General features: G+C 47.0%; 1 protein-coding gene across 6 annotated transcripts in view; it reads right to left on the reverse strand.

Annotated features, from left to right (window-relative positions):
* TNRC6C (trinucleotide repeat containing adaptor 6C) overlaps positions 1-23569 on the reverse strand; it is a 351118-nt gene that overhangs the window by 105145 nt on the left and 222404 nt on the right. For all 6 annotated transcript variants that reach the window (XM_033960128.1, XM_033960129.1, XM_033960125.1 and 3 more), the window contains 3 exons: positions 13446-13612; positions 12616-12696; positions 864-921 (listed from right to left, as the gene is read on the reverse strand). In XM_033960128.1, the coding sequence (XP_033816019.1) occupies positions 864-921; positions 12616-12696; positions 13446-13612 (306 nt within the window). The remainder of the gene's footprint in view (positions 1-863; positions 922-12615; positions 12697-13445; positions 13613-23569) is intronic.

A 23569-nucleotide genomic window follows, 5' to 3' on the forward strand; every position in this document is an offset into this window, starting at 1 on the left:
TACAGGGTGCCTCTAGCCTACACCAGGTCTTTCCCTTCCCTTCTAATGCAACTTCCTGTTTTCAGAAGGGAGTATCATGGATTTCAATGGCTCTGTAGTGGAATACTTCATGATCCTTGTCAAGACACCTGTAGTAGATCTTACAGTGTTTAGTTATAGATGTTCGTACATAGCCTGGATACTTTTAAAATGGTTTTGGAAACAACTTCTGTTATTATTAGAAAAATGCAACCCTCCCAAAAAAAAACCCCCTAAAAAACTGGAAAAATGGGGTTTCATACTAGGCCTCTTAAAGACAACATGTCCTGAGGAGACAAGACAGATTTGTGGCTAGGAAAGCCTGTCAAATTATCGTAGCAATAAGAACACTAAAAAACAAAACAAACGTCTAAAAAGGACACAGGAAACATGAAGGCAAATGTATTCCCAAACCAGAGCATCTGAAGAAAAGCCACTGTTTATCCATGATGCTAAATAGCATGAAATCTTGCTACTATCTTGCTGCTTCTTGGGATTCTGCCAGGTCCTTTCTACCTAGTCTGGATACTTTTAGAAAAAGAATACTGGGTTAGATTGGCCTTTGGTCTAACCTAGTTGGCCACCCCTTAAGTTTTTATGTTCTATACCAGTGTAGCAAATAAATGAAGCGGCCAGTTACATAATGCATCTGTTGTTCTCAATGAAATATATAACAAACTAATGCATTCTGAATGGTTGTGAAAACATAAGAATTATGTGTGTGTGGAGAGGTTCTAATTTATTTGGATTTAACTCACACCTTTTTATTAGTAGCTCTGTATGCAAGTTGAGTTTTTATGATAATACCACATTGCTAAAAGTGCTCTTGTCAAAGGATTACTTACTCATGGCCTGATCCAAATTCATATTGTTACTTTTCAAGGCCTCTTCTGCAGGCTCTCTCTATATAGGACAATAAAACAAGATATTTAGTGTCAGAAAGTTACACTTTTATAGAACTTCAGTAAAAAACCCCACAAAAAAACCCTCTCTAAATCATGGTCAATTAACAGTGATGTTCATGTAAATAAAACTGCATAAATGCTTTGCATAGTGTTTCTCGTTACTTATTACAGTACATGCTGTAGACAACAGCTTTGTTAGGCTCAATCTACCATATACCATGAAAATTCAATTAAAAAAGTACAATGATAAAAAATGCTGTGATAAAAATCCAACCGGACCCTACACGGTCCGTGTTTCCTCAGGGGTCCAATGATAGACAGTCCTGGAGAGTCAATATTAAGCTGTACAATGCAGTACTAAAAAAAGCTAGGAAGAACTTCTACGGCGAAAAAATCTCCAAATCCAACAACCAGAGCAGCACATTATTTAACATCTGGCGCTCCTTAACCTCCAAAAAAGACCCCACCTCACTCCCCTCCTCTCCCTCAGCCGATGCTCTGGCAAAATTCTTCAACGAAAAGGTCTCTATCCTGCGAGGCTCCTTCCCACCTTCAGTCTCCAACAACTCCCTAATACCCACCGACCCCAAAGCTACCCAAACGGTCTCCAACCCTATCCCAGCCGACAGATTCTGGACTACCTTCGAACACGTATCTGAATCCATGGTTTTCAAACTCTGCCTCAAACTGCAACTGTTCCTTAGACCCATTCCCCTCCTACCTATACGAGAAAATTCCCACACTGGCCATCTCTGCTATCACCAAACTCATAAACTCCGCCCTACATTCGGGTCTTTTTTCCCCAGAAATGGGTCATATTGCCTTAACCCCCCTACTGAAAAAATCTGACCTAGACCCGTCCACTCCATCCAGCTACCGCCCAATAGCAAATATTCCTCTCTTAACCAAGATGCTAGAGTCTATCATATCTACACAACTCTCATCATACTTAGAGAGATTCTCTATCCTTCTTCCTTACCAATATGGCTTTCGTCCCAACTTCAGCACTGAATCCCTATTGACCTCCTTGATCTCAAAGGTTCAACAACTTCACTCTCAAAATAAGTTTGCTGTTCTCTTACAATTCGACCTTTCCGCCGCTTTTGACGTCCATCATGACATCCTCGTATACCAACTCTCTGAAATAGGTATTAACTCCACAGTCCTCGACTGGTTCTCAAAATTCCTATGCTCTCGTTCTTACGCTGTCAACATGAATGGCACCTCATCCTCCCCCTGGAAACCGTTATGCGGAGTCCCACAAGGTTCACCTCTATCTCCCATCCTTTTCAACATTTATATGACCTCTCTAAAACTCCTCCACCTATCCCCCCTTGAAACTATTTACACTTACGCTGACGATATCCTCGTCCTCCTGGAGACTGATTCGAACCTCACCAACCTTTCTGAGAACATAGCCTCCAGTATAACGAACCTCCAATCCTGGGCCCGAACTGTTCAAATGAAACTAAACGAGTCCAAAACAAGACTCCTTTGGCTTGGTCCAAAACTTAAACAACTACCCTCCTCCTTCTCTCTGCTCTCTGGCTCCACTCTGCAGCTTGAATTCTCAAGCAATGTTCTGGGCATCATTATTGATTCTACTCTGTCCTTCAACGACCACCTCAATTCTTTGGTAAAAAAATGCTTTTTAAGCATGCTGAGGAAAGTTAGATCCTATTTCCATCAAAATCACTTTACCGTCCTGGTCCAATCCATCATCCTTTCCAGATTGGACTATTGCAACTCCATATATCTAAGCCTAACTAAGAAAAACCTTCATAGACTCCAGCGGATTCAGAATGCCGCGGCCAAGCTGATTTTCGCAAAAAGTAAATTTGACCATGTTTCTTCGCTTCTATCCAAGCTCCACTGGCTACCGATAATCGCCAGGGTCCATTTCAAATGTGCCTGCCTAGCCTTCAAAATCCTACAAGGGATCCTCCCTCCATGTATCCCTCTCTCTTGGAACTCCTCAAACCCTAATACCACCAGATCCACCCAAAAATTAAAACTATCCTTCCCCTCATTAAGAGGCATCTCTCATAAAGGAAAACTAGGGACCTCCCTTCCCTTCAGAATCACCGAGCTCTGGAACAACCTTTCCTCCCCTATACGAAACATGAGCTCTCCAACTTTTCCGCAAACATCTGAAGTCCTGGTTATTCTCTAAAATCTGACACTCTTCCATCTCTGGCATCCAAGCCCTCAAAAAACTCTTCATACTTGGTCCTCTAACCTTCATTTTAGTTCCTTACTCTCCTCCTCCTGTAAACCTCTACCTTCCATTGTAGTTCCTTTCTATCCCATCTCCTGTAAACCGTGCCGAGCTCTACGAACGTGGAGATGATGCGGTATACAAACCCAAGGTTTAGTTTTGTTAGTGTTTAATAAATTATCTCCAGAACATCTGTATCCACAGTTTTTGTTTTCATCAGTGGATTGTTTTCATTGTGGATCATTGGGTCACCCCACTTTTCTTTGTTGTGGAACACGTAAACAAACATGATTAAATGAGACGGAGTCAGCATGAGTTCAGCCAAGGGAGATCTTGCCTCACAAATTTGCTTGACTTCTTTGAAGGTGTGAATAAACATGTAGATAAAGGTGAGCCGGTTGATATAGTGTATCTAGATTTTCAGAAAGCTTTTGATAAGTTCCTCACGAGAGGCTCATGAGAAAATTAAAGAATCATGGGATAGGTGGCAAAGTTCAGTTGTGGATTAGGAATTGGTTATCGGATAGAAAAAAGAGGGTAGGGTGAGTAAGCAGTGGAGTGCTGCAGGGGGCTGTACTGGGACTGGTGCTATTTAACTTATTTATAAATGATCTGGAAATTGGAATGATGAGTGAGGTGATTAAATTTGCAGATGAGATTAAACTGTTCAAAGTTGTTAAAACCCATGCAGATTGTGAAAAATTGCAGGCGGACCTTAGGAAATTGGAAAACTGGGTGTTCAAGTGGCAGATGAAATTTAATGTGGACAAATGCAAAGTGATGCACATTGGGAAGAATAACCTGAAAGCACAGTTACTTACCGTAACAGGTGTTATCCAGGGACAGCAGGCAGATATTCTTTACGCATGGGTGACGTCACCGACGGAGCCCTCGGTATGGACCTTTTTAACTAGAAAGTTCTAGTTGGCCGCACCGCGCGTGCGCGCGTGCCTTCCCGCCCGACGGAGGAGTGCGTGGTCCCCAGTTAGGATAAGCCAGCTAAGAAGCCAACCCGGGGAGGAGGGTGGGACGTAAGAATATCTGCCTGCTGTCCCTGGATAACACCTGTTACGGTAAGTAACTGTGCTTTATCCCAGGACAAGCAGGCAGCATATTCTTTACGCATGGGTGACCTCCAAGCTAACAGAGAGGGAGGAGGGATGGTTGGCCATTAGGAAAATAAATTTTGTAACACAGATTGGCCGAAGTGTCCATCCCATCTGGAGAAGGCATCCAGACAGTAGTGAGTAGTGAACGTGTGAACTGAGGACCAAGTGGCCGCCTTGCAGATTTCCTCGATGGGCGTGGAACGGAGGAAAGCCACAGAAGCAGCCATAGCTCTGACCCTGTGGGCCGTAAAAGCACCTTTCAGTGAGAGACCAGCCCGAGCATAACAGAACGCAATACAGGCAGCAAGCCAATTGGAAAGCGTCCGTTTGGAGACAGGACGACCTAGACGGTTAGGGTCGAAGGACAAAAAGAGCTGAGGAGATGAGCGGTGAGCCCTGGTACGGTCAAGGTAGTATGCAAGGGCACGCTTACAATCCAGCGTGTGCAACGCCTGTTCCCCAGGATGAGAATGGGGTTTAGGGAAAAAGACAGGCAACACAATGGACTGGTTGAGGTGAAAAGCCGAGACCACCTTGGGAAGGAATTTAGGATGGGTACGCAGAACCACCTTGTCATGGTGAAAAACAGTGAACGGTGGATCGGCGACCAGTGCATGCAGCTCACTAACCCTCCTGGCAGAGGTGATGGCAATGAGGAAAAGCACCTTCCACGTAAGAAATTTGAGTGAAGTTGTGGCAAGAGGCTCAAATGGAGGTTTCAGGAGGGCTGAGAGAACCACATTCAGGTCCCAGACTGGAGGAGGCTTCAGAGGTGGTTTGACATTGAAGAGGCCTCTCATGAACCGGGAAACCAGGGGATGAGCCTTAAGAGGTTTTCCGAGGATAGGCTCATGAAACGCAGTGATGGCACTGAGGTGGACCCTGATGGAGGTAGATTTTAGGCCAGTATTGGACAGAGAGAGCAAATATTCCAGTACAGGTTCCACCGCTAAAGAGGTGGGATCGTGATGACGCCGTAGACACCAAGAGGAGAACCTGGTCCACTTCTGATGGTAACATTGGAGGGTGGCCGGTTTCCTGGAGGCGTCCAAAATGAGTCGGACAGGCTGAGACAGATTCTCTGGAGAGGTCAGCCCGAGAGAAACCAAGCTGTCAGGTGGAGCGAAGACAGATTGGGATGCAGTAGAGACTGATGCTGCTGCGTAAGCAGAGTAGGAAACACAGGAAGAGGAATGGGCTCCCTGGAGCTGAGTTGGAGCAGGAGGGAGAACCAGTGTTGGCGAGGCCACCGAGGAGCGATGAGAATCATGGTGGCCCTGTCCCTGCGGAGTTTGGATAAGGTCCGCAACATCAGAGGAAGTGGAGGAAAGGCATAAAGGAACCGATCTCTCCAGTCGAGCAGGAATGCATCTGGGGCCAGACGATGAGGAGAGAAGAGTCTGGAACAGAACTGGGGCAGCTGATGGTTGTGAGGTGCTGCAAAGAGGTCTAGCTGCGGAGTGCCCCAGCGAGCAAAGATGGAGCGGAGTGTTGGAGGGTCCAGAGTCCACTCGTGAGGTTGAAGGATGCGGCTGAGATTGTCGGCCAGGGAGTTTTGTTCGCCCTGGATATAGACAGCCTTGAGGAAGAGATTGCGGGCCGCGGCCCAAGTCCAGATGCTGAGAGCCTCCTGACAAAGGAGGCGCGATCCGGTGCCGCCTTGCTTGTTTATGTAGTACATGGCGACTTGGTTGTCTGTGCACAGGAGAAGAACCTGAGGGTAGAGAAGATGCTGGAAGGCCTTGAGAGCATAGAACATGGCTCTGAGTTCCAGGAAATTGATGTGATGTAGACGCTCCTGCGGGGTCCAGAGTCCCTGGGTGCGCAGATCTCCCAGGTGAGCTCCCCATGCATAGGGGGAGGCATCCGTGGTGATGGTCAAGGAGTGAGGGGGCAGATGAAAAAGAAGACCCCTGGAAAGATATGAGGAGTTCAACCACCATTGCAGAGATTGCTGAAGAGACGATGTCACAGAGATGGGTTGAGAAAGAAGATCCGTGGTCTGTGACCATTGGTTGGCTAGCGTCCATTGAGGTGTCCTGAGGTGGAGTCACGCCAGAGGAAGTACATGGACCGTCGAGGCCATGTGGCCGAGGAGGACCATCATCTGTCGGGCTGGAATGGATTGATGAAAGAGTACCTGACGACAGAGGTGGAGTAGTGTCCGTTGCCGGTCGGAGGGGAGAAACGCCCTCATTAGTGTGGTGTCGAGAACTGCTCCAATGAATTGAAGTCGCTGTGTGGGAAGCAGATGCGACTTGGGGTAGTTGATCTCGAACCCCAGGAGATGGAGGAGAGAGATGGTGTGATGAGTGGCTTGTAGCACAAGAGGAGACGTAGGTGCTTTCACCAACCAATCGTCCAAGTAGGGGAACACCTGGAGGTTGTGAGACCTGAGGAAGGCCGCCACCACAATAAGGCACTTGGTGAATACCCTGGGCGATGAAGCGAGGCCAAAGGGTAGCACTTTGTACTGATAGTGGCGGTGTTGCACCTGGAACCGCAGGTAGCGACGTGAATTCGGATTGATTGGGATGTGAGTGTAGGCCTCCTTGAGGTCCAGGGAACATAGCCAGTCGTGTTGAGAAAGAAGAGGGTAAAGCGTGGCAAGGGAGAGCATTCTAAATTTCTCCTTGACGAGATACTTGTTGAGGTCCCTGAGATCGAGAATGGGACGGAGGTCTCCTGTCTTCTTGGGAACCAGGAAGTAGCGGGAGTAGAATCCCAGACTCCTTTGTTCCGGAGGCACTTCTTCGATGGCATTGAGAAGAAGGAGGGATTGGACCTCCCTTAGGAGGAGGGGGGTTTGGGAGGAGTGAAAAGCAGACTCTACGGGAGGGTTGTCCGGTGGAAGAGTCTGGAAGTTGAGAGAGTAGCCGTGGCGGATGATGTTGAGGACCCACTGGTCCGATGTGATGACCTCCCAACGGCTGAAGAATATGTGGAGACGGCCTCCGATTGGTTGTGGAAGAGGCAATGAAGGTGGAAGACTGGCTATGCCCTGGAGAGAAGAGTCAAAAGGGTTGAGAAGGCTTTGCAGGTTGAAGAGGCTTGTTGGGTTTATTGGACTGAGAACGAGCCTGGGCATGGTGTTGTTGCTGACGGGGCCGCCGAGGTTGTTGGGAAGGCGGATTGAGTGGCCTGGCTGAGAACCTGCGCTGATAGGAGGATTGAGGTCTGTAAGGTCGGGCAGGTGGAGCCTTTTTCTTTGGTTTAATCAGGGTGTCCCACCTGGTTTCATGTGCCGAGAGTTTCTGGGTGGTGGAATCCAGGGACTCTCCAAAAAGTTCATCCCCGAGACAGGGGGCGTTGGCCAGACGGTCTTGGTGGTTAATGTCCAAATCTGAGACTCTCAGCCAGGCCAGGCGGCGCATGGCGACAGCCATGGCAGAGGCCCGGGAGGTCAGCTCGAAGGAATCGTAGAAAGAGCGGACCATAAATTTTCTCAGCTGAAGGAGACCAGAGATATGTTGTTGGAAAAGTGGAATCTTCCTTTCCGGAAGATACTTTTGGAGGGCGGACAGCTGTTGAACCAAGTGTTTCATGTAAAATGAAAAATGGAAGGAATAATTGTTCGCCCTGTTGGCCAGCATGGCATTCTGATAGAGCCTCTTGCCAAACTTGTCCATGGTTTTGCCCTCTCTGCCAGGAGGGGTGGAGGCATAGACACTGGAGCCCTGAGTTTTCTTCAAGGTGGATTCAACTAGAAGAGACTCATGGGGCAATTGGGACTTAACGAACCCCAGAATTGGGATAACTCGGTAGAGGTTATCCAACTTGCGGGGGGCCCCAGGTACTGTAAGAGGGTTCTCCCAATTTTTGTAAAAAGTCTCCCGTAGGATGTCGTGTACGGGCAATTTGAGAAACTCCTTAGGTGGTTGCTCAAAATCCAGAGCTTCCAGAAAGGCTTGGGATTTTTTGGAGTCAGACTCCAGAGGGAGAGATAAAGCTGCTGACATCTCCCTGAGGAACTTTGAGAAGGAGGATTGCTCCGGCTTGGAGGTGGTATCGGGTGCTGAGGGGTCCTCATCGGATGAGGAGAGGTCCTCCTCGGTACCGGGGGGGGGGACTCTTCCCATAAGTCCGGGTCCCGGACCTCCGGGTGCGCATGCCGAGACACCGGGGTGGAAGGCTCGGTATGGTGGGTCTTAGATAAAGATTTTCCAGAGCGCACCGAAACGGTACCGGGAGAGGAAGACCGGCGTCGATCCCGGTCCCGGGAAGAATGGTGCCCCGCCTGGTCCCGAGGCGGATCCGCAGTGGTATGGGAATGAACCACAGGATGGGCGTGAAGTTGCTCAGCCGAAAGAATCGGCATGGAGGTATTGATTGGTACCGATGGGGTGGATACCGGGTGCTCGGTACGGGGCTCGGGCCGGTCTGGTACCGAAAGGAGCAGTGCCAGGATAGTAGGCAACAGGTGCTGGAGTTGATGCTGCAGCTGTTCCTGGAGTTGAGTTTGGAGGATGGCCGCAATGCGGTCATCCAGGGGTGGAATCGGAACCGCTTTCTTTATTTTCGGTTCCTTAGATGCCGCTCCACGCCCCGGCGATGAGGAGGCCGATGACGAGGCATTCACCGAAATCGGGGCGGAGCGTTTTCGGGGTCGGCGTGAAGCCGGCAAGGTCGGTGCCGCCACTGTGGCTGGCGGGCGCTCGAGGGAGGCTTCTTAGCCGGCTTACCTGGCACCAGCGGCGCCGATGTCGGGTCGGGCGGTGTCGAAGTAGGCGGTGTCGATTTCGATGGTACCGCTGTCGATGCCGAGGAGTCCATCGTCGATCCGGTGCCGAACAAAATGTTTTGTTGAATTTGGCGATTCTTGAGTGTTCGCTTTTTAAGAGTGGCACAGCGGGTGCAGGAGTCCGCCCGATGCTCCGGACCCAAACACTGCAAACACCAATTGTGTGGGTCAGTGAGGGAGATCGGACGTGCACACCGCTGGCACTTCTTAAAACCGGGCTGCAGGGGCATGAATGGGAATACGGCCTCCGCAAAATCAAACCCCGAGGCCTGTATAATGGCAACAGGCCCCGCCGGGGCAAAGACGAAAAAAGGAAAGAAATTAAAGATTTTTTTTTTTTTTTTTAACAAATCAAAAGAAAAGGTAACCCGAAGGTAAAAAAAGGGAAAAATTTTGCGAGCGGGAAGGCAAAAAAGTGAGTTCAACGGCCGTTGAAAAAACACGCGTCTTCTTCGCTCCGTGGAAACGAAGAAACTGGGGACCACGCACTCCTCCGTCGGGCGGGAAGGCACGCGCGGTGCGGCCAACTAGAACTTTCTAGTTAAAAAGGTCCGTACCGAGGGCTCCGTCGGTGACGTCACCCATGCGTAAAGAATATGCTGCCTGCTTGTCCTGGGATAATCACAGTTACCGGATGTTAGGGTCCACCTTGGGGGTTAGCGCCAAAGGATCTAGGTATCACTGTAGACAACACGATGAAACCTTCCGCCCAATGTGCAGTGGTGGCCAAAAAAGCAAACAGGATGCTGGAAATTATTAAAAAAGGGATGGTTAACAAGACTATGAATGTCATAATGCCCCTGTATCGCTCCATGGTGCCAGCTCATTTGGAGTTTTGCTTTCAATTCTGGTCTCCTTATCTCAAGAAAGATATAGTGGCGCTAGAAAAGGTTCAAAGAAAAGTGACCAAGATGGTAAAGGGCATGGAACTCCTCTCGTATGAGGAAAGACTAAAAAGGTTAGGGCTCTTCAGCTTGGAAAAGACAGCTGAGGGGAGATATGATTGAAGTCTACAAAATCCTGAGTGGAGAAGAACGGGTACAAATGGATCGATTTTTCACTCCATCAAAAATTACAAAGACTAGGGGACACTTGAAGTTACACAGAAATACTTTTAAAACCAATAGGAGGAAATTTATTTTTCACTCAGAGAATAGTTAAGCTCTGGAACGCGTTGCCAGAAGATGTGGTAAGAGCGGATAGCGTAGCTGGTTTTAAGAAAGGTTTGGACAAGTTCCAAGAGGAAAAGTCCATAGTCTGTTATTGAGAAAGACAAGGGGGAAGCCACTGCTTGCCCTGTATTGGTAGCATGGAATATTGCTATACATTGGGTTTTGGCCAGGTACTAGTGACTTGGATTGGTCACCGTGAGAGTGGACTACTGGGCTTGATGGACCATTGGTCTGACCCAGTAAGGCTATTCTTATGTTCACTTTTGATTATCTGGGAGCTAAAATCTGGAATGATTACTGGCTGAAATTAGATCTATAACCTACTTATTGCTCTTTTTGCAACCTGCTGAAAACCTGCTTCTTTGAGAAAAGGACTCTTCTCAACATAATGTCTTTAATTTCTAGCTTTTTTCCCTTTATGGAAGAGTAAGGGGTTATCTTCCATTAATGGTATCATTCCACCTCCATACACCAGGGGCTGCTAGTCCAAAGCTGAGCGGACTATATGTTCCAGACCACAATGGGCTTTATAGCTCAGTGCTGCACCACCATAACAAGGTAGCCCTGTTTAGTCAGGGGGCGGGATTCAGCAGGGAGGTGTTTATCTGCCACAGAGGAGAATCATTCAAAGAGGTCCATGGTGGAAGAGAAAAGGAACTCCCTAGCTTTCCCCTAGATATGGCTGCAGCAGAACTCTGGGGAAGCTAACTCCATTTGAGCCGAGAAAGAAAGATTGTACAAGGTGAAACAGTTACTGATATCTTGGCTGAGTGTATCTGGACTGTATGTGTGGACCAGCTTTACTGCATATAGAGGCCCCAGAGGGAACACAGGAGCTAGGGAAACTGAATGGAAGAGCTTACCTGTTTTGCTGATAGAAATCTGCTGGAGGCAAGATTCTCCTATGTGGAAAACTGTCTGTATTCTAATGCCTGACCAGAACTGTGATTAAATGCTGCATAAAACTGTTTCTTGCAATTGTGATAAAAACTGGTTTGGGTGTGGCAAGACCTACTGAGAATGTCAACAGAAAGTATGGAAAAGAAACCATTAAGGGAAACTTGTGAAGAAACAGGCTCTTCCCTGCTGTTTAATAAAGAGTTGTTTTTGTTCTGAACACTACAAAGTGTGATACGTGTGTTTATATACATCCTTTCCTGAGCACCGTGCCCTGCTCTGTCACACCCTTATTCATTCTTTGTTTTAATTTACTTTCTGTAAGCTTTTTGTAATTTTTTGCAAACTGCTTTGAATCCAGTTGCAGATATAGCAGTATATAAAACACCATTAACATTGGAACAGCAGCAATTGCACACAATTTGTATCAATAATTGGCATTTACGTTAAATAAAGTGCTTGGCGCTATTCTATAATATACATACCAAAACTGCTTAGTGCTTAAGTGCAAGGTGGGAGTAAACACGGTAGTATAACAAATCGTGAGCATCTCTCTATGATAGACATGTTACTTACAGAATCCTATAAATTACATGTACTTCAGGGCATAATAATTGGGTACCTACAATTATGACTGCCATTGATTTGACATAACTGTTAAATGCACCAATGCCACTTATGCAAGTATTCTATAACAATCTTGGCTCCAAGATGCTGTTCTAGAGTTGGTGCTACCGCATAGCATTGAAGTACCTAAATCTTTGTGGCAATTTACAGAATTGCCACTTTACCTTAGCTACCTCAACAGTATAGCAGTACAACTCAATATCAGCTATTCTTGTTACTTAATACATAATAAAGTTCACTACAAATAAGAAAAGCCAGGATTGAAATTAAATACAGATTTTCCAACACTAATAAAGTCACAAAATATGGGAGCTGTTTATCAGGAATTACACTAAAGGTAGGAAATAAAGATCATCTCAGACCTTTCCTTCCATTCATTAATTGTGACTATCTCTGGGAAAAGATGAATGAATAAAATCACCAGAAATGAAAAAATGAGGTTTTATTGAATTCTGTTTGAACAAACAATTTGTAATATAACAGTCCAAACCCCGCCCTTTTTTGTGAAAAAAACCAAAGAGTTACCTTATGTTCAAACATAACATGCCATGAAATATTAAATATTCTAAAAATTTTGTAACTACTCTTTAGTCACCTTTTCCCAGAGACAATCATTCTTCCAGTCAGCATTTTATTGCTCTATACCAGGGGTCTCAAAGTCCCTCCTTGAGGGCCGCAATCCAGTCAGGTTTTCAGGATTTCCCCAATGAATCTGCATGAGATCTATGTGCATGCACTGCTTTCAATGCATATTCATTGGAGAAATCCTGAAAACCCGACTGGATTGCGGTCCTTTGAGATCCCTGCTCTATACTGAGAAAGGATTCATGTGCTAGAGCTCTTGAGTGGGACTCTATACTGACTACCAGGGAATATAATACAATACTCTAGTAAATCCACTATATCACAATATACAGATGTCACTCACTGGAAAACCCATATCTGTGAGCTGTTTTATTAGACGATTCATGATCCAGGCCTCATCTTGCTTGCTAGAAGTCTTCATGCCCTAGGCAATGCAAGAGAATTTAAAAACAGATATTTAAAAACAGAATTTAAAAAAACAGATATTAAAACATTTTACAATTATTTTGACTTTCAATACATTATTTACGAGGACACACAATATATAATATGTTCATGTAACGATTCAAAATGTTGTGTGATCATGGCACCGAGATACCCCCATCTTCAAACCCAGCAAAAAGGGAGAAAAAGCCTCAGACTAATGAAGCAGTATAGAACCAAAAGGTATAAATCAAAACTGCTTTTGACACTTTCACTGGCAAAAAACTCCCTCACCGAACACCTCAGGTTTAGAAAAGGGCAGTCACCCGGAGTCATGTTCAAGACCAGCGTGGCTGCACTTTTCAAGGCTGTATTGTTTGTTCCTCTGATGAACCAAACATTGGTGAAACAAGGTTGCTTGTTGGGAAGATTGGAGAACACGTGACAGCGTTGGAGCTCAAGTCGTCTTTTGTCAGCTAAGTCCTTGAACATGACTCCAGGTGACTTTGCCCTTTTCTAAACCTGAGCTATTCTATGAGGGAGATTTTTGCCAGTGAAAGTATCAAACGCAGTTTTGATTTGTACCTTTTGGTTCTATACTGCTACATTAGTCTGAGGCTTTTTCTCCCTCTTTTTGGGGTGCATGCTGGGTTTGAAGAGGGGGTACATCGGTGTCATAATCACACAACACTTTCAATACATTGAAAATGCTTCTCTCCCAGGCAACTCCTTTCAACTCTTTTGTCTTACCTTTGGAAGTCCTTTCTTTGGGGCATTACCCCAGGAACTACAGGAGGAGTTACTTTCTTGGGAAGCAGCATTATTCCATACATCTCCTTCTTCATCCTCCCACTGGCTTGTACTGAGGTTCATATCATCCCCACCATTGCCCCAGCCTTCTTGCATAGATTTTGAAGCTGGCAGAAAAAAACACAAGCATGTTTTCATATGGTTTCAATAAACAATTCTTACATATATTCTCATTTACAATGAATTATACTCAGTCAAATACATAAATCTGATTTGAATTACACTTCCCCCCCCTCCGTACTCACAGTGGTTAGGGGCAGAGCCGGCAAGCGAATATTAAAACACCGGTTCTGCCCCTAACCCCCGCTTCCTCCGGCTATTTTAAGCCCTGAAAACTCCCCCTTAATCCTTACCTGGTGGTCTAGCAGGTTTTCAGGCAGGAGCGATCTTCCTACGCTCCTGCCCCGTGCAGATCGCTCAAAGGAAATGGCTGCCCTGAGCTCCCGTAGTCTCTCGAGCAATTTACTGTGAGCGATCTGCACAAGGCAGGAGTGTGGGAAGATCGCTCCTGCCCCAAAAACCTGCTAGACCACCAGGTAAGGCTTAAGGGGGGCTTACAGGGCTTAAAATAGCCAGAAAAAGGAATTTTAGGTTTAAAATTGCAAATAAGTGAATCCGTAGATACGGAAACCGCAAATACGGAGGGGGAAGTGTAACTGTGATTTACCGCCTTATACTTCTAAGGTAGTGTAAAACAATACTGTTAGAACATCATGTCATATCTGAAAGAGCATTATACTGTACTAATTCAGCAAGAAATTTCACATATATTTCCATTTTTCATTGGACAATATTTATTTTATTTAAAATAATTTATAACCCGCCTATCCACAAATATAGGCGAGGATGCACAATAAAACCAAATACAAAACAACATTACAAACACAATATAAATACAAAAAACATTACCAGATATTGCAGCAAAAAACAATTGATAAAATCAAATACAAATCAGCATCACAAATAGAATAAAAATTAAAACATTTCAAGTCTAATGCCATAAATGACAAGGTGATTACAGATACCCTGTTCAATATGACTACATCCAATGAACAAGGAATCTGGTTAATATGCATTCAACATACTTTGAAAGCAAATTTTAGTTTTGATACAACAAACCATCAGAGCTCAATGTAATGCATATGAAGTCTAAACACAGTAATGCCAACCCAAGATTATACTTCATTTTCTAACAAGACATCATAATAAAATTGTATATCTCTTATAATAAAACCCTAAGCGGCGCAAGCGCACTCCTACCTGCGTGTTCTGTATGTCTGTGGCAGGCAGGAGAGCGCATGCCCGCTTACAACGGGCCCACACTCGAGCGCTGTAGCCGACTAAGGAGTCGCACCTGTTCAATTTATTAAGAGCGATAATGCTTCTCCTGCACATACCGGCAGAAACCTCCCTCCAACGTTGGCAGCCGCAACACGCTAAACAGGCTGCTTCGCGGCTTTCTCCTGCCGTTGAGTCAGTGACGCGGTTGAGGGACTCAACGGCAGGAGAAAGCCTTGAAGCAGCCTGTTTAGAGTGCTGCGGCTGCCAACGCTGGAGGGAGGTTTGTTATTAAGGTCATCTCGCTGGGAAGGTCGCATGGGAAGGAGAGATAGCAGAGTCTGCAGGAGTTGGGCTGGGAGGGAAGATAAGCGGTCTGCCTCGGGTGCTTCAAGGCCTGGCTTCTTCGGGAAGCAGCAGCTTTTACAATTCACTGCTGTTGCCGGCTTCAGACCTTCCTCTCTGGCGGGTCCTGCCTACTTCCTGTTTTCATGAAGACAGGACCCGCCAGAGAGGAAGACCTGAAGCCAGCAACAGCAATGAATTGTGAATGCTGCTGCTGCCCGATGAAGTTCAAGGAGGAAAGGGAGCAGAGGGGGAGAGAATGGTTTGGAGGGAAGAAGAGATGGCAGGGCATGGAAAGAGGAAGGTATGCCAGACCAAGGGAAAAAGAAGGGGGAAAGGAAGGAGGAGATGCCGTATGGAACAAAGAGAGAGAGAGAAAGGGCAGACACTGGATGGAAAGAGAAGAGGGCAGTGATGGAAGGGGCAAGACAGAGGGTGAACAGTAGATGGAAGGGGTAGAGAGAGGGAGACAGACACTAAATGGAAGTGTGGAGGACAGGGCGAGCAGCCATTGGAAGGAAGTGGGGAGGAGAACGAAAAAAGGCCACGTGCAGGATTGAGGGAAGATGATAGAGTTAGAAATAAAGATAGACAGACAGGGAGCCAGGGAGAGACACAGACAGAAAGAATGACAGCATCCTAGGGGAGAGAGAGAGACAAATAAAAAAACAAAAACAGACAGACAGACATCTACTCTAGCACCCGTTAATGTAACGGGCTAAAACACTAGTGTATTACATAAATGGCCAAGTTCATCATGCAAATGGTTAACAGCATTTAAAAGAGGCTCTTTAAGTTAGAAAAATGGGTTTTAACCTATCCAATCCCCTTTTAAAGGAGAAATTATGTCTTACCTGTTAATTTTCTTTCCATTAGTCCTTCACACTATTCCAGACCAATGGGATAGCTATGCTCATCAACCAGCAGGTGGAGATAGAACTCACATGAAGAGCTGTGGGATATAGATCCTAACCCCCCTCTCAGTTTCTCAGTATTTAGTAGGCAAGCAGAGGGAAAGGAAAAACAACGAACGGTCTCCCAATCAGCTTCCTCTGACAAAATGGTCGTCCCCTAAGCTATAAGTAGAGAGCTTCCCTGTGAAGGAAGACACAGACAGTCACAAGAGCCTAAACACTTCACCACACTGCTGTCCCTCAGCTGCAAATTCAGAGCTAGAAAAGGGAGGGCCTCTGGAATAATGTGAAGGACTAATGGAAAGAAAATTATCAGGTAAGATAATTTCTCCTTCCATATTGTCCTTCTCATGATTCCAGACCAGTGGAACATTCAAAAGCAGACCCCCATTAAGAGAGGGACACCGTAACCTGCAATACTGACGCTCCAAACCTGGTGTCCAAGCATGCTGCCACGTCTACTCGGTAATGTCTGATAAAGAAGAATGATAGAACAACCAAGTAGCTATCCTGCAAATGTCTGCTGACACCAAGAATCGCCTCTGCCCAAGACGATGAAAGACGTCAGGTGGAATGAGTTCAAAGGCTGTTTTTTTTAAAGTAAATAGCCTGCCACCTCTTTTAACCATCATGCAATTGAAGGCTTAGACACTGCCAATCCTCACCTCTAACCAACCCATAAGATGAAGAACTGATCTGAATTACGAAACACATTGGAAACCTCCAAATATCTGAAAAGTGTCTGAAGCATGGCCAAGGAAGCTGCAGGCTTTTGAACTGATCACCAGAATCCTCTTGTCAAAGGGTGGGCAGCTCCACTAACTAAGATGGACTTCTGAAACCACCTTGGGAAGAAAGGAGGAAACCACCCGCCTCCGTAAACCAGAAAAACGGGACTTGGAAAAACAAGGCCTGGAGTCCTAAGTAGAGAGCTGTACGGGAACGGGGACGACGGGAATCCCACGGGTTCCTCCTTCGGGTCATGGGGATCCCGTGGGGACGCCCCCTAGGGTCATGGGGATCACCTTGGGGACGCACCCTAGGGTCGCGGGGATACTGTGGGGACGCCCCCCTAGGGTCACGGGGTTCCTGCGGGGTTGGATGCACTCGAGCCGTGAGGCTCATCTTCTTTTCCCTACCTGCCCTGTCGCAGCACACAGCCGACCGGAAGTCTTCCACGACGTCAGTGCAGACGTTGGATAGAGGGCTTAAACAAAACCCTCCCTCCTTCCGACGTCAGCGCTGACATCGGGAAGACTTTCGGTTGGCTGTGTGCTGCGGCAGGGCAGGTAGGAAAAATTCAAGGCAGTGGCATACCAAGGGGGGGGGCGAGAGGGGGCGGTCCGCCCCGGGGCAGCCTTAGGAGGGGGTGCAGAGCTGGCCAGATCACCTTACCTTCATGGTGCTTTCTCCCGACCGACCGACAACAGGCCCGGTCCGACAAGCTTCCCTGCCCTGTAGCCGCAAATCTAAATTACCTTCTTATAGCAGCTGGATTCAGGGCAGGGAGGTTTGTCGGACCGGGCCTGTTCTGTTGTCGGGCGGGCGGGGAAGCGCCACGAAGGTAAGGGGCAGGGAGGGAGAAAGGGAGGAAAGGTGGAGTGGAGAGGAAAAGACGCTTAAGGGAAATGGGTAAAACTGAGGGGGGAGAAGGACGCTAAAAACACTGGGGAAGACAGAGGGGGGAGAAGGATGCTGAAAACACATGGGGAAGACAAAGAGATGGAGAAGGACGCTTAAAGGACATGGGGAAGACAGAAGGGGGAGAAGGATGCTGAAAGGACATGGGGAAGACAGAGGGGGGAGAAGGACACTGAAAGCACATGGGGAAGACAGAGGGAGGAGAAGGACGCTGACAGGACATGGGGAAGATGGGGGAGAAGGACGCTGACAGGAAATGGGGAAGAGAGAGTGGGGAGAAGATGCTGAAGGGAAATGGGGAAGAGAGAGTGGGGAGAAGACGCTGAAGGGAAATGGGGAAGAAAGAGTGGGGAGAAGATGCTGAAGGGAAATGGGGAAGAGTGTGTGGGGGGGGGGGGAAATTTCTGTCCCCGTGCAACTCTCTAAGTCCTAAGTCCTATGCGCAGACAAAACTGCTACAAAAAAAAACCTCTTTCCAAAGTGAGGACCTTTTGTAAAGCCCAGAGCACTAAATTGAGGTTCTAATCCGGACAAGCAGGCCTGAAAAGCAGCCTTAGATGACCCGCTCCCTTCAAGGACCTAATATCTGGATGAGCTGCCAAAGATGCCCTTTAGTCCAACCTCTGAAACAGGCAAAAGCTGCCATCTTAACTTTTAGAGAACCCAGCGCCAACCCCTTATCCAGGCCCTATTGGAGAAATGCCAGAATCTGTGCAATTGAGGTTAATAATGGAGGCACCACGCCTCAAAGTTCCTTCACGCCTGCGTGTAAACAGCATACATGGAACACTTTTGGGCCTGCAGCAATGAGCATTTTTGAGTAGCCCTTGTGCTTCAACTTTGACCTCTCAAGGGCCAAGTTATAATACCAAAGTGGAAGAGATCCCCTGAACCTTGGCCAGACCAGACACTCGCAGAAACTCTGCTCCCTGCAAAGAGTGTGTAAGTTCAGACTGGGGCAAAGGAAGTGGCTCAACCTCGTGGGAGTCAGATGAATGCCCAGGCTGGATAAGAGGAAGCAGTTTGGATCACATGTTAGTAAGGAACTGAATAAACTGCTTCTCTAACATGGTCTGGAAAGAAGCCGGCAAGGATGGATCCGCGTCTGAAACCGGACCACTTGCTTTGGCTGGAGGTAGTGTGAGTGTGCTTCGACTTGGAAGTCTTAGACACTTTAATCACCACCGAAGGAACCAACTGCTGAGCTATCTGACCTGAGGAAACAGGGGAAGATACAGCAGATGACGTCGAAGCAAGAGCCGCTGCAAACGATGAAAGTCTGATGAGGCTCGAAGTGGAAGCAGTAGGCGCAGAAGGAGCCTTGGTGGAAGTCGAGGCCGCCGCCGCCGCCTTTGAAGTCGAGGGATCAGTAGGAAACTCCATCTCTAAGAGCTTGTCCACCAAATTGCAACGATGCTTGAAAGCACGAGGCTGAAGTGTTTGGCAAGGCAGGCACGACCTAGGATGATGTTTTGGCCAAAGGCACTTGAGGCAGCGTCCATGAGGGTCTGTAAGAGAGATCGCGCGCTGACACTTGCTACACCTCTTGAAGCCCGTAGCAGGCCGGGACATAGATAGAAAAATAGCCGCCGCAAAATCGAAGCCCTCGGGCTGCGGCCTGTCCCGGAAAACGAACGGAAGAAGAAAAAAAATAATTATTTTTTTTTAACTAAAATAAAATAAACTAAGGAAAAATTATGTTCTTACCTGTTAATTTTCTTTCCCTTAAGACGCAGCAAATGAATCCAGAGACCAATGGGATAGCTCACATCTACCAGCAGGCATAGATAGAGAAACTGATTAACAGGTGGTCCTATTGGCTGGCACTCCTCCTGTTTATCCAGTATAGCTCCTTACCCAAGCATCCGTAACCATCAATAGGCATAGCATGTAAAAAACTTCTTTCCCATAACAAATCTCAAAATGCAATAATACAGAAAACAACCTGCCATAATAACAAACTGCGAAACTTGCAAAACAAAAAACCGAGAGACAATATCCAGAAAGGGTGGGGCTCTGGATTCATCTGCTGCGTCTAAGGGAAAGAAAATTAACAGGTAAGAACATAATTTTTCCTTCCCTAGCAACAGCAGCAGATGAATCCAGAGACCAATGGGATGTAGCAAAGCAATCCTCAATCTGGGTGGGAAGCAAACGCTGCCTCCGCAACAACCGAAGCACAAAACGCCCCTACCGCATGCGCCCCCACATCCAAGCAGAAATGCGGAGAGAAAGCACTCTCGGAAGACCAATTAGCCGCGAGACAAATCTCCTCCAAGGAAAAAACCTCTGGGCCGAGCCCAAGAAGTAGCCATCGCTCCGGCGGAATGGTCATGAAGTTCTTTTGCCAACCGCTTCCCTGTCAGCAAACAAGCATAAAGAATGTCCTCCTGGACCCATTGAGCGATGCAGGCTTCGGACGCCGCCATACGTTTGAGGCGTCCCTTGAAGAATACAAAAAGGAGATATAAACAACTAAAAGTCGTTAGAAATCGAGCTCGCGGAGAACGCTACGTACGTATCAAAAAATGCAGTGAATAAAAGCACTGCTCCCAATTTCTCTTCCCAGGAAGAAGGAAGGAAAAGCGAGCATGACATAAAAGAAAGGATGACACCGCCCTAGAAAGAAATAGTGGACCATCCGAGCTGATACCCCATATTTCGGAAATCAGAAATAGGAATCCCTGTTAAACAAGGCCTGCAACATAGAAAACTGCAGAGCTGAACTACATGAAGCTGAGAAGTAAGCGAAGAGCAATATACCTAGCCCTTGTAACAAGCCAAGAATGGCACTAGAAGCTGAAGGGAATTGAACGCTAAGCCCTCGGCAATACACTTGTGCCAAAAAGGAACTCTGGAGTGGTTCAAACGTTAAGAAGCACCCAAGAAAGGAAAAACCTCCAAAAGGAAGCAGAAGCCACAGGAGAAGACGTCCGTAGCACCTGGATAAGAGAAGAAACAACCTGCTTCGCATAACTCTTACACGTCAGCCAAGATTTTTCAAAAAACTAGGTCGTAATACTAAAGTAGTACAAATATCCAAGTTGATCAGACCCTAGGCGAGCAAAGCCAGAGATACCAGGAAACTTCTTAGTCCAGCTGTCGAAAGACTCATCAAATCCGCATAGTAAGGATAGCGCCGCCAATCCAGAGATTCTACAAATACTGTGCCTGGAAAGCGAGCTCGAAATGGCAAATCCAAGCCATCATCAGCCAGCGGAAAACACTGAAAAAGAGAAGGCAGAGGCGAGAAAGGAGCCATACAGCTACCCCCTCTAACTCCCACTCCCTGGGCCCGCCGAAGAAGCTAGGAAGCTTAGAATTGAGAGACGAGGCCATGAGGTCTAGGTCAAGGAGATCTCACGTCCATAAAAAGAGCTGGAACGCCTGAGCCACAAATCTCAATATCCAGGATGCAGAAGATTACACTATTACTAACATGCACACTTTCCAGAGCGTACACAGCGCTGTACACTGTAACATACAAGAAATGGGCCATGCTCAGATTCCGTGGAGAGAAAGTCTATCCAAACTCTTATCCTGATCCATAAAAGGATCTGCCAACAGAAGACGAAGATGAGAGTCCACCCATTGAAGCAGACTAACTCCACCTGCCAACTGAGTACAACACCTACTGCCCAAGCTGTAGAGAAATACCCCCATCCTAATACTGACCAAAAGGACCTTCAGCGGCAATCCGGAAGAATGATCTGAAGCTCCAGAAAGGTAGTCTGACCCTGCTCAAGAGTAAAAGAATGAACAAGTACTGAGTCGCCTCTGAAGAACAGACTCCTGGAGCTGAGGATGGAAGCCAACGAGCCCCCCAACCCGACAGCCCGGGATGGTCGGTGGTCATGAGCTAGTCCAGCAAAGACCGAGGCATGCCTTGAAAAGAGAAATCGCGCTGAGCCACCAAATCATACAGAGCAACGCAGGAGGAACATACCAAATAATTGGAACCCTGAGACACCGGGAACCACCGGAACAAAAGCGAACTCTGTAGTGTAAGAAGGGAAAAGCAAGCTGAAGTTCCCAGTGGAGTCAGCAATATGGATCCCAGAAACTGTACAGAATCCCATACTCTTGGTCATGGTTAGCTTAGAAGAATACCAATCTGAGACCGAGACCCCACGTCCAAGTCTCCGGAAAGAAACACATGTCTCTCCTATATGAATAAAAATATTTCCCCGATATACCTATAAATAGTACAGGAGAAAAGAGCGCTGTACAAATTCGAAGATGCACATGTAAAGAACTGAGGAAAAGATACCACCCTTTTCGTGTCAGTCAAATGGCCCGACTGGAAGTCGTCCGAATCAAGCAGGCAGTCAAGAAGAAATTAGATGAATCGCCTGGTAGCGCCAAAACGGTACCACCGCCCACATCACCTAAAACGTTCGTGAAGCCTTGGGTAGGCGAAATGGCATGTGCCAAAACCGAAAGCGCTGCTCCAAGTGCAAACCAAGTGCCGATTCGGAGTCCATAGAGAAAATGTAAATATACTCCCAGAAATGTGTAACCCCGAGAAACTAATTCAGCAGAATGGGATCCAGCCTGCCCAATACCCCCATCTCGGGCACCATGCAGTAAGTGGAACAACGTTCCTTAGTTCCCGAAGAACTACAAGAACTATCCTGAGGACCAGTAATACTGAAAAGGGAAACACAAAACATAGAGACTCCAAGAACGAACTGGAAACCTGAGGAGGATGCAAAGATGCAAGCATCCTGAAAAATCTTCACAGCCCCCTGACCTGACATTATAGCATCTTCTCCCTCATGAGAAAGCCTGAAGAGTCATTGGAAGAAGTCAAGATCCCCTCAGAATGAAGTGCAGAAGGTCAGGGAATGGCAGGATGAGAACTGTAGGATCTGCAAGAAGATTCTCCTAGGAAAAATCAAGTTTCACAATGTAAAGAGGAATATACTTGAACCATGAAAACAGTACTGACTCCATACAACATGAGCGAAATACGTATGTCCTTTAAAGCGAATATGTACTAGACTCAATCAAGATGCTGTATCTACCGCCCCGTGGAAAACAACAGCATCCTTACAGGTATCAGACAAAGCTCACATCGCTAATGAGAGCTTCAGGGATGAGGCTAACAGCCACATAGCGCGTGATCCTCTGCGGGTTTGATAGAATAGGTAACTGGCTCCTGGTTAAAAGGAGCTGTACAGCCCTTCCTGTCTGGTCGGGGGGCCCGTCTAGCATGTGCCATGAGAAAATGGCGACACGAGAAACCAGCGTGATAAGCATAGAAATCTGAAGTCCATGCCCCCTCAGAAATAGAGAAAGAGAGTCCTGACCACAGAAGATGCGCAGTGTCATTATGCCCATAGAGACAGCCCGAACTTGGAAACTGTTTGTACTATCTTTAGGCATATATATCCTGTGCCACTACTAGACACATGCAGCTCAGCACAGAGGCCCAAATAAGGACAGTTACCAACAGACAAAGGCTCAATCTGCAGGGACCCCAAGAGAGACAATGAGATATCTGTGTGAAATACAGGGCACTATCTTACTGCTGATCTCACCGTGCCATGAGTTGCCATATGTCGCCCCAGCCCGGAGACAAACTGAGACTGGGTGACCTAGCACAGGTCAGAGTCTCTCTGGTAAACCCCTTGAGTGCAACCCCAGAGTCCGATTAAACAAGCAGCTTCCTTCAAGGAAGTACAGACATAGACATATAAATCTGCCCAAGCTTGTCCCAAAGCTGGTGAAACACATACAACTTGTCTGAACCGGAAAGGAGAGAAGCCCCAGCATACCCTGATCAAAGTCAGCTGGAAACAAACTACCGGAATGCTGCAGCTCTCCCGCCATCGCCAGAGACCCAAGCGCACGCCTGATTCTTGCTGACACGTGGCCGCTGCA

This window comes from Geotrypetes seraphini, chromosome 10 (assembly GCF_902459505.1).
Source record: "Geotrypetes seraphini chromosome 10, aGeoSer1.1, whole genome shotgun sequence".
Lineage (NCBI taxonomy): Eukaryota > Metazoa > Chordata > Amphibia > Gymnophiona > Dermophiidae > Geotrypetes > Geotrypetes seraphini.